Source organism: Mustela nigripes, chromosome 1 (genome assembly GCF_022355385.1).
Source record: "Mustela nigripes isolate SB6536 chromosome 1, MUSNIG.SB6536, whole genome shotgun sequence".
NCBI lineage: Eukaryota > Metazoa > Chordata > Mammalia > Carnivora > Mustelidae > Mustela > Mustela nigripes.
Genome location: NC_081557.1, coordinates 45,580,917 through 45,593,081, shown reverse-complemented (window position 1 = coordinate 45,593,081; position 12,165 = coordinate 45,580,917). Strand labels below are relative to the sequence as shown.

At 40.3% G+C, this 12,165-nt stretch overlaps 1 protein-coding gene across 1 annotated transcript; it reads left to right on the top strand.

The window, feature by feature from the left end:
• Window positions 1-3,604: 3,604 nt before the first annotated feature.
• Window positions 3,605-6,038, top strand: LOC132013811 (olfactory receptor 52B6-like). Its single transcript, XM_059394159.1, is given in 3 exon segments — window positions 3,605-3,772; window positions 5,047-5,620; window positions 5,623-6,038. Coding segments are annotated over 3 exon segments (1,158 nt in total).
• Window positions 6,039-12,165: the final 6,127 nt, after the last annotated feature.

Sequence of the window (12,165 nt, the reverse complement as noted above, 5' to 3'; positions counted from 1 at the left end):
TCATGGAGGTGACAAAGCAATGTAGTAACATTCAAAGGACTGAAAGAAAAAAAAATCTCAATTAAGAATTCTATATCTGACAAAACCTCTTCTTTAGAAATGCAGATGACACTCAACAAACTAGGATAGAAGTTCCCTCAACTCAATAAGTTGCATCTGTGTGAAGTTCACAGCTAACATCGTACTTGATGGTGAATGACTGGATGATTTCTCCCTAAGATCAAGAAGATAGGATGTCTGCTCTTGTCACTTTTATTCAACAGTGTACTGGAGGTTCTAGCCAAGGAAATTGGTAAGAATAAGGAATAAAAGGCATCTAGATTGGAAGAGAATAAGTTAAACTATCTCAATTTATAGTTGACATGATCTTTATATAAAAAATCCCAAGGAATCCACTAAAAATAAAAATAAGAAACTATTAGAACTATACATGAGTTCAGCATGTATAGTTAATTACACAATATTTAGGGTCAATATACAAAAATTGCTTATATTTCTTTTCATTTGTAATGAACAATCTTGTAACAAATTAGTAAAATGATTCAATTCATAAGAACATCACAAAGAATAAAATATTTAAGAATAAATTTAAGGGGTGCCTGGGTGGCTCAGTGGGTTAAAGCCTCTGCCTTTGGCTGGGGTCATGATCCCAGGGTCCTGGGATTGAGCCCTGCATCGGGCTTTCTGCTCAGTGAGGAGCCTGCTCCCCCACCCTTCTCTGCCTGCCTCTTTGCCTACTTGTGATCTCTGTCTGTCAAAAAAATAAAATCTTAAAAAAAAATAAATTTAAGATGTATAAATTGTATACTCTGAAAAATAGAAAATATTGTTGAAAAATTAAAGGAGACGTGCTCTGCATAATGAATGGGGGAAAATATCACATGTTCATGGGTTGGAAAACTCAACATTGTGAAGATGGCAATACTTCCTAAATTGATCTGCAGATTCAAATCAATCTCTATCAGAATCACAGCTGACTTCTTCATAGAAATTAACAAATTGTTTCTAAAATCCATATGGAGTCTCAGGGATCCAGAATAGTCAAATCAATTCTGAAAAAAAAGCAGTGTGAAATAGGAGGACTCATAATTCCTGAGTTAAAACTTATAATGAAACAGTGATCAAGAAAGTGTGATGCTAATGCAAGAATAGGCACTTAAATCAAGAAACTTACAAAGTTCTTTCACATTCATTGTCTCACTTGTCACAATAAAATCATAAACACACATGCACACACAAATCTGTGCACACCACATACTTTCAGTCCCAAATGCAACTGGACACTCCCTGAAGCCACCCTAACTTTACCAAGCAGAATTATACTTCTAGCCTCTGGATTCCCATAGGTCTTTACACCCACTGTCTTAATTATTCGTAGCTGCTCACTGTAAGAGGACATGTTTCCCTTACCCGTAGACCTTAAATATTTACTAAAGAAGAGTTCACTCTTGACTTTTCCAGTTTTTAAATGAGCAAGATAGGAACAATAGTCCCTACATATCCTTTCCTTCAGGACGACGTTTGAATACAACAGATTTTAGCAATGAAGGGGTGAAGAGAGAACATTAAGGTAAGAAAGGTGCAGAGGTTTGAAGACAGACACTAGACAGATGGTGAATGAAAGAAGCCCAAGAGGAAAATGCTCTAGGAAGGACAAAAGGATGAGAGAAAGAGAGGAGAGAGAGTGGGATTGAAGGCATGGAAAAGAGCTAGTATTGGGAAGGAGATGCAAAAACAAGTTCAATGGAAACTCTCACACCAAGTAAGAGCCTCTGAGTTGGTGCTGACCATCACTGCATCACACTCCTTTGGTTCTCAGAGTCTCTATCAACTGATTTCTTTTCTCTGGCTCTATGCCAGAGCATCTCCTTGTCTGCCTTAGATCCTGTGTTGAACAGAAGTATATTGGCCCAAGTGTCAGGGGAGGGATTTGAAACTAAGCAGGGAAAGGACATACAAAGGGAGGAGAATCCGTATCCCCAAAGGAAAAGAAGAAACAAAGACCATATGAAGCAAGGCCCTAGATTCAATTCTATATATTAAGGAAGGCTGAGCTGTGTAAGAAACATTGAATCGAAAAACTGTGACTCTGAGAAGGTGGCCTCAGGGAAGTAAGTCTGGGTCATATATTTTCAAGTTGGAGAGGAGGTTATTAATATGGGGGAATGAATGGGTAATGGATACAAGATAAGTAGACAGCTCTTAGCAACATTCAAGGAGATGTGAACGATGAAGGGGAAGAGTGGACTAGGTCACCTGAGGGAATTTTGTTCTGCAGGGGGGAAGAGCCGTTTGAAGGGTCACTTTTTATAAAGGGTCTCTTTAATACAGGTGAGGATTGATCAGCAGTTGATTCTTGGCTTGTAAGAAAGATAGTAGAATCATAAATGGCACACAAGCACGATCCTCTGACATTGAGAAAAAATGGGGAAAATGTTATTTTACTGCAATGGTGGGGGGCATTTATAAATGATAAAGTTCCTGGATGGAACAGTCAGGTAAAGGACTCAAAAACAGGTGGGAATTGGAAATAGAAGGAACACTTTTTCTGGTAATTTCCCCAAAGCTGAGAAAAGCAAGAACTAGAGGGCAAGAGAATTGGGCATAGAAGGCGTGGGAGATCTGAAAACAGGGGCTTCCAGAGAGAAAATTGTGAGTGGAGCTCCTAGGGATACTCCCTAGTTTGGGGGTGCAGCAACATCAAGGCTGCCTCAACTGGACTGAAAACACAGCCCCATGGATTAGCAATAGGGAGCTGCTGTAAACTAAGGCTGCCTTGGAGGCTGATTATGGAGAAGGAGAACTGAAGTCAGAGAAGAATGCTGACTCAGACAAATGGGACCCAGGAAAGTGGGAGCTCATAGTGGAGTGCATGGAGTCCGTGGGAGCACATGGTGAGTGATGTTGGAGGGAGAACAGAGGCAACAATTGGCATGGGCTGTAGACTAGAAGAGAGTGTGAGAACAGAGGGTCTGTGCAAACTCATGGTTTTTATGACATGAGTGTGTGCCCCTAACAGTGTGAACTTATGTGGCCGTGTGAGTGGAGCCTTACCTATTCTCTCATCTTTCTTAATGCTCACCACATGTCAACTCTGTCTGAGACACCGGTGAATAGGACAGCAGCCCTGACCCTTAAGGAGCTTGCAATATATTGGGGCTGAAAAGATTTCAGTGTGGTAAGTTCTAGAGGGAGATAGGTGCTTGCAAGGGAATGCAGATGCCTTGAGGGGGGGGGGCACAGCCCCCCCCTCAGGGGATGAGGAAAGTCTTCCTGAATGAGAAATATAAACTGGGTAAATAAAAGTGAGGACGGAGGTAGAAGAAGCAGAATATATGAAAGACTACAGAGAAAGAAGAACAGGTTCAGAGACAAGTATCTGATCCAGTTTCAGCAGGAGAAGCAGGAAACATATTTGGGTGAATCTTTCAGGCAGAGAGAGATTATGATTTGTAATCAAGTCAGTACTGTGCTCAAAATTATCTTTAGGAAACATAATTTACATATGGAGGCTGTTGTAGAGCCTGGAAGAAGTGCAGACTAGGTGGTGGGAGTGGGGGCAGTTGTTCAAGTAAGTGGATCTGAAGCCTGGTAAACCAGGTAGATGACAAATACAGATTTGGGAGGTATTAGCACAAGTACACTGAATGAAGCCCAGGCTGTGGGCCAGATCAGTCAGGGCAAGTGGGCGAGTAAGGAGAGGTTGCAGACAGCCCAGAGGAAATACCCACAGTCCTGCTGGGACAGCCTAAGCCTTGATGAGGACTGGAAAGCAAGGCCAGGAGACAAGAGAAGAACCAGTGGAAGATAAAGAAATCAAAACCTAAAGAGGTGTATATGGAAGGACTGACTTTGAAGGAAAGAAGAAAGATAGTAAGTAGTGGAACAGGTAGTAGAATAAGATATTTTTTAAAAGATTTTATTTATTTATTTGTCAGAGAGAGATCACAAGTAGGCAGAGAGGCAGGCAGAGAGCCTCTGCTGAGCAGAGAGCCTGATGTGGGACTCGATCCCAGGACTCTGAGATCATGACCTGAGCTGAAGGCAGAGGCTTAACCCACTGAGCCACCCAGGCTCCCTGAGTAAGATGTTTATATGAGAGCTGTTGTTGTTTTGTTCATTTGTTTTCAAGGTTCTAAAGACATGAATATTTATAAATGCAAAATATCTAAGAAAGACGATCCAAGAAAAATTAGGAGAAATTGAAGATATAGAAGAGAGAAATAATTGATGGAACAAAGTCCCAGAGGAGGTAGGAAAAAAAGAGGATTCAGAGAATAGATGGGGAAATTATTCTTTCAGAGATGCATACATACTTACACATATATGTACATATATCCATAGGCACATGCACAGGACTATGTGTACGTGTGTGTTTACACAGCTAGTTTTAAAAATAGTTTAAGAACACACACACATGAAAGTAATTATGGGACCTGCAGATCCAGGTCTTTTCTTTTTTTCCCCCACATAATGTCCAGTGCTCTTTCTAAATGCCACAGCAGACTTCACTGCCTCCATACTTGTCAGAGCATCTGTGATGGGGGGAAAAGAGATGCAGTGTCTTCAGTGCCCACTGCCCCCAATCCCATTCTCCCACATGGTCTACCAAGCAGAGACAATTGCTCCTTGGTGTGGGGCTGTAGCCCTTCTGTACAGAGCCTGGGACTTTCGCAGAGCTCATTACAGTTCACATACCTATAGCGATTACCGAGATTGTTTTTGGTGTTCTAGCTGTTCCTGTTCTTTTCAGAACCTGTGGCACTGTACTGGGTCTGGCAATGTTTTTGAGCCCTGTGAAAGTCCTAGAATGATACTGAAAGCCTTGGAATAAGAACACAGACCTTTCTGTGGGCAGGGTCTATAGCTGTGCCCTTTGTGCAGAGAGCCTGTGGGCCATTGTCTAGAGAGAATACGCCTTCGCAGAGCCCAGAGTGGTTGTAGGACCTCTAAATGTGTGCAGACCTTGTGGCTGTTTGCAAGCCTCTCCATGCATTCTGCTGGTGTGTATGAAGTCTGAAGCCACATGTTTCCCCTTTGGTATAGGAGAAGAAAATCATGGCCCTTTCATCTGCCAGCAACAGAGCTGCCGGGAATGACTCTGACACTCGCGTGGCAGGCTGCCTCCTCACTGGCATCCCTGGGCTGGAGCACCTGCACATCTGGCTCTCCATCCCCTTCTGCACCATCTATGAAGTTGCCCTGGCAGGCAACGGCATTTTAATTTGTGTCATCCTCTCCCAGCCAGGTCTGCATGAGCCCATGTACGTATTCTTGGCCATGCTGGCCAGTGCTGATATCTTGCTCTCCACTTCCACAATGCCCAAAGCACTGGCCAACTTCTGGCTAGGTTATAGCCACATTTCCTTCGATGGCTGTCTCACCCAGATGTTCTTCATCCACTTTCTCTTTGTGGCTGACTCTGCTGTCCTGCTGGCCATGGCCTTCGACCGATTTGTGGCCATCTGCTTCCCGCTGAGATACACCACAGTCCTCACGAGCTTGGTCATTGGGAAGATTGTGGCTGCCGCCCTGACCCGCGGCTTCATCATTATGTTTCTGTCCATCTTTCTTCTCAAGCGCCTGTACTACTGCCGGATCAACGTCATTGCACACACTTGGGCGAGCACATGGGCATCGCCCATCTGTCCTGTTCCGATATCTCCATCAATGTCTGGTATGGGTTGGCAGCTGCTCTACTTTCCACAGGCCTGGACATCATTCTTATCACTGTTTCCTACATTCATATCCTCCAAGCCGTCTTCCACCTCCCTTCTCGCAATGCCTGGTCCAAGGCCCTGAGCACTTGTGGCTCTCATGTCTGTGTCATCCTGCTCTTCTGCATCCCTGCCCTCTTCTCTGTCTTTGCCTACAGGTTTGGTGGGAGATGCATCCCACACCATGTACACATCCTCCTGGCCAACCTCTATGTGGTCATCCCACCTATGCTCGATCCCATTATTTATGGAGTGAGGACCAACCAGATTTGGGAAGGGGCTAAACAGATATTTTCCCATCTTTCCCAGGAATCTAAATAAATGTTCTCAAAATTGACCTCAACCTAATCCTTTCTGTATCTATCGGTTGTTCCTATAGTCACCCTATCCTTATCTCTACATCTCCCAGATATTGCAGAGCTAATATCATCTATGTCCCAATTTATTTAAATATACGCTCTACTCAAACCCACCTTCGATTTCTTTTTTAGAAATCTACAGTAATATCCACACCACTTTCTTCTACCTGTTATTCAAAATACCTTTTGATAACCCACTGTCTTAAGAAAAACTGATTAGGGGAAATGTGATAACTTACCTGAATCTACCATCCAAATAAGACTTTTCTCAGCAACCACTTGTATCTTCTCCTGAATATGTATAAGAATATGTATTATATGTATTCCTATTATCTATATAATGCATATAATCTAGAAAAACATACATCATATACTATATACATATAGTGCTTGGTATATAATAAATGCTTTGCAAATATAGCTTTATTTGTATTGTTGTTTTAAGTAATAGCTCATCCAACTCAATTAATAGCTAATTACCTCATAATTAATAATAAGTGGTCCTGAGAAAAACCATAAAAACTCTTAATCATAGGAAACAAACTGAGGGTTGCTGGAGGGAAGTGGGTGAAGAATGGGGTAACTGGGTGATAGACATTAACGAGGGCATGTGGTGTAATGAGAACTGGATGTTATATGCGACTAATGTATCACTGACCTCTAATTCTGTAACTAATAATACAATATATGTTAATTAATTGAATTTTTTAAAAAATTAGTCCAGGGACCCAAGCAGAATCATACATGAGTTTTATCTCTACATAGAGGAATAGGAAAGAGAAAACAAGATTTAAAAAAGAAATAATCTAATATTTATAATGAGGGAATTCAACCAAATATAATTTTTAAATATAAAAATTAACCATATTTAGAAATTGTTGTAGACACTGTTTTAAGTATACCTACTACAAAATACATAGACATTATTGCTGTTTTGCAGACACACCAAGTTCATCTCCTTCTCAGGTCCGGTTACCTGTCAGTCTGATGCCTAAAACACCCTCTTCCTTGATCTTTACATGACTCAATCCCTCCTTTCATTCAGTTTTCTGTTTATATGTTTCTTCCACAGAGATATTCCTATGATCTTCCAATTATAAATACTTCCCCTTTTTTATGGCAAAACAACCAAAACAAAAGCTTTTCCCCCCCAAAATTCCCAAAATAAAATACCATAAACAAAACCAAAAGTCAATATCAAACTGGGAAGAAATATTTTCAAATTATATTACAGATGAATGGTTAATTTTTCCTAAGATATATAGAGTCCATAAAATGTAAGGGAAAAAAGATCAACAATCTAATGAAAGAAGACAAAGTCAATTGGAATATGCTAAACTATTATCAAAGGAAAATGTTAAGGCTACACCAAAATACAATTTCTCACCTGTCAGATTGGCATATATTAAAAGGATTAACACTGTGTTGGCAAAGATTTAAGAAAACAAGCTCTCTCATTCATTGCTCATGAATATAAAATATGACAAATTTTTGTGGAATTTGGAAATATCTTAACAAAATTCTCATGCATTTATCCTTCGATCGAGCAACCACACAGGAAATTGTCTTTTAGACATATCTTCACAGGTGCAAAACAATATATACACAACATTGGTAATTATGGCAAAATTTTTATAATACTACAGTAATTGAGACACTTAAATGGAGTCTGAATTCTGGGCTCCGGTGCTTACTAGGAGTGGTACATTCTTTAAGTTCCACAAAGACTTTAAAACCACACAGATTTGACTTAGAGAAATTCACCATATTCAATACATACCAGCCATTCGTCACTAGGCAATATATTGAACCTCTTTAAACTTCTCTTACTTCTCTGTAAAATGTAGTAACACCCACTTCAGAGTTGTTTTGATTATTAAGGAGATTAGCCTGACATAACAAAATAAATGGTTTTTAAATGGACATTTTGTTACTATCAAGTTTGTCACTATTAGGGAGCCTGGAGCCTCAGTCAGTTAAGCCTCCCACTCTTGATTTTGGCTCAGGTCATAGTCTCAGGGTTCTGTGTCAGACTCTGCACTCACCTGGGAGTCTGCTTAAGATTTTGTCTCCCTCTCCTTCTGCTCGTGTCCCTCTTTCTCTAAAATAACCAAGTAAATCTTTATTTAAATAGGTGTCACTATTATAAAATAGCTGGAAATATACCTCCTTTCAGGTGTATTTGTGTGCACCTCTGGGAGAACTGTATTTCTATAGGTTTAATACCTCAAAGTGGAACAGTTGGATGATAGATTATGCATATTTAAAATTCTAATAAAGTACATCACTTTTATTACTAAGAAGGCTTTTTTAAAAAGCCTTATTCACATATTTTTGTTCATATCAATTATGACTTGAATTAAACAACCCTAGGGTATCTGTTCCATTTTAGCAAAGTCTTCGTAACTGTTTTAGTGACTTTTGGTAATGCATTCTCTCTTTTTTTTTTTTTTTTCTTTTTTGGTCCTTCACCCCTCAGTCTGAATAACCTTGAAAAAATTGAGAGCCTTAAAGGCCTTGACAGAAACAGAATCTCACCAATCTGAATTAGGAAACAGTTGCTAATGAAGAACAAGGAAAGAGACAACCTGTATCACCATCCTGGACCTTCTGACAATACCCTTGAGCACCAACTATGCCCCCAGCATCCAGAGAGGCTGGCTGCATCCTCAGAATCCGGGAGAAGTAAGAGTCAGCCAAGGAAAAAGCCAAGCCTATATTACTGTATGTCATGATTGGATCATCTTCCAACCTAGAACACTCTACCCTTTCTCCAGCTGGCCATCCTGGCTGAAAACTACTGGGTGCTGAAGCTGGGTCCTAGAAAAAAACCTCACAAGAATTGTCAAGAAACATTGGCAAAGATTTGGAAATGGGAGAAAAAGACTATTGGTGCTCTTGGAATGGAATTTTGGATGTTGTCTAACATACTCTGGGAATTATCTGGTTCTATAAGGGTATATTACTGTGATTATCTTTGACTGGGGTCTAGGCTATTTTGAAACCCTGCAAATTATAGAAAATGTTAACAAAGCAAATGTTTTCTGTCTGGCATTGCAAATGATTTCTGTTCATGGCAAATGAAATTAATTTTGTCTGCTGAGAATACAAATTTCTTGTCAACTGCTGGCTTCTTCAGAGTAACCCATAAAACAAGGCAAAGTTTAGTCTTAATAAAAGAAAGGAACCAGCGTCTTCAAAGGGAGAGTGGTAAAGTTGAGATATTTATGAAAATTTAGACTTCTATTCAAAATAGGTCTTGCAGTTCAGGGGCTTAATTAAGACTGGGTGAGGATAACAGTTTAAGACGGATGGAAACAGTAAGGTAAGAAGAATTTTAAGGTAAGAAGGCTTGAAAAGTCTTGAGGAGTAAATGCTGTCTATTAAATTTGATCACATATAATTGTATTTCTAGGTTGAATAATAAACTTATTTGAAAATTTTACCTTCCTGGACAAGAGCCTCCTAAAATAGCAAAATCATGTTGGAATAGTAAGTTTTTATTAATGTAGAGAGTAAGTTATGTAGGATGTAGAATGCTTCCATTCTCATTCCACAAGTCGTGTCTTATTTGAACTGATTTTAGTATCTTGCTGGCTTCTTCCTTAATTAATGAATTAAGTAAATCTTTGACATGTGTTTATTTATAATTGTGTAAATGTTGCCCATTTTATCTCTGTTTTAAATCCTTTAATGAGAAAGGAGATGAGAACCTAGGAGGATGAGGGGGAGAGAAAAAATTATGTGACGTTAAAAACTCACGTGAAGGGGTGCATGTGTGAGGGGTGCATGTGTGTCAGATAACTGGAGAGAGAAGCAGCAAAGAGTCAAATAAAAACAGGACTCGTATTTTGTTAAGAAGCCACAAAGACGATGGAGAATGGCAAAGTCTTTGAACATGTCAAAGAGTGATTATAATAGTGGAATTTAAACTGGGAATATGAAAGAGTAGTACAGACATGGAGAGACTACTGTAGACAGGGAGAGAGTACTGTAGACAGAGGCAGGAGCCAGTTTCATTAAAGTGGGATTAAAGAAAATTATGGTGATGGCACCTAGAGACAGAGAGTGAAATAATTGAAATCGAGGTCATATAGAGGTTTTGTAATTACGTGACAATAGGTATGCGGCATGACCATGGGAAAGAAGGACTGAGAAAGGATGGAAGACAAGCTTATTTTAGGAAAGATAGTGAACAGAATGAAGGTCGATATAAGCAAGGATCCTCTGTGACTAGAAATATTAAAAATCATGATAAGAGAGTTATAAATATAAAGAGAAAGACAAAGAGCCAGAAGCAAGACCAAGAATGTAAAGATAATATTCCAAGAAGTTGAAAATACAGGGAGTTTTACAAATAGATGACTATAAGTCTCAGATTGTCCAGTGCAGAATTTCAAAAGTTGGAGAGGTGTGGAATATGGAATTAAAACTAGGGATATCCAGGGTTTTATGGCATGAGAGTCTGTGCAATGACTTTGAACCATGAACTTCTTGCATGTGACATAACAGGGATAAAATGCATAGTGACATTGTTCCTAATGGTCTCAAACCAGTGAGTGGTGGTGAGTTTCCTGAAGAAGGAGGTGTGACAGGTCAGTACAGGAGAACTCATCATTGTCTGCTCCAGCCTCTGGAGATGTGGAGGCTGGGGAAGGGCTGGTCTTCTCTGAGGCAGAGGGTCACTGTCTTGATTCCTGGGGCATCACTCCAACATTCCATGTCCCTTTTGGACAAGATAGACATCATCTGTTTTCCACAAAGCAGTCGAGTTCGCCAAGGCTCCCTTCAGCCTTAAATGCACAATGTTAGATGTGGACCTCTTAGGTGCTTACAAAATATTTTATTCTTAAAAACAATATTGCCTATAATATAGGGGAGGGATAAGCTTTAAAAACAAAATTATTCAATACTTAACTGTCTATTAACCATGCTGTTAGGTTTCAATTCGACTGTCCTAGATAATTATTTTGAACATGTGGGATGTGGGTATTTTTTCTTTGTTTTAAATCATGGAGGAAAAATAAACATCCCTGAGGCCAAGACCTCAGTATCACCACCTCCTAACCTCTGATAATACCCAAGTCCTTTGTATTTGCTGTTCTTCAAGATCCTGTCACAGTGAGGCAGGCATCTCTTCCTCTTTCAAATTTACCATAGATGTTGCAGCATTCCTGACAAAACCCCACACTGAAAATAACTGGACATACTTTGAAAGCCTCCCTATAGGAGGCTTTCGGGCTCCTTCAATCCTATCCCATTTTTTCCTCTTTTATCCCTCCCCTACCCCCAGAAGCTGTCCTTGCTCTCTGTCCCAATCTGCATATGCAGGTATAGGTGAATGAAACCAGGTGTCCTTCATCCTCCCTCCAGAGAGTTTCACCTCCCCTGGAAGACTTCAGATGTGGGCTGGTGTTGAGTGGAGAAGTGTAGGGGATTTTGCAAGTTTTATTTGTGACCTGAGCTTGGGGAGAGAGCACAGAAAAGCTGATCTTGGGCCCAAAGTAGCTGTTGAAAGGCCATTGTCCAGCAGACCCTGATACAGAAAGCTAAATGGAAGAGGAGAGGCAGCCCTGAAGCCCTGAATAAAGGGATGGGGCCATCAGATGAGAGAGACTGAGAGGCCCACAGCCCACATTTCTCTTCCTCTTCCTTCTCCAGGAGGTAAGCCCAGTTTCTTTCTTTCCTCCTAGTGCCACCTTCACCGGACACCTTAAAGATCTACCCAAAATACAAGGAGATACACTTTCCATTGCTTATAGGATAATAAAATCAATCCCCATAGGGACCCCTGGGTGGTTCAGTCAGTTAAGCGTCTACCTTTGGCTCAGATCATGAGCCCAGGGTCCTGGGATTGAACCCTAGCCTCCAGCTCCCTGATCAGTGGCGAGTCTGCTTTTCCCTCTTCCCTTACCCTTGTTTATTCTCTCTCTCAAATAAAAAAAAAAAAATCTAAAAAACACAAACATGGACAAAACAAAAGAAAAACAACCCATAGAAGGTATTTATTGAATGGAAAGTAAACTAGCAGACACATTACAGGACAAGACCTATTTAGTACCTGACATGCCAGTTAATTTTAGGCAAAC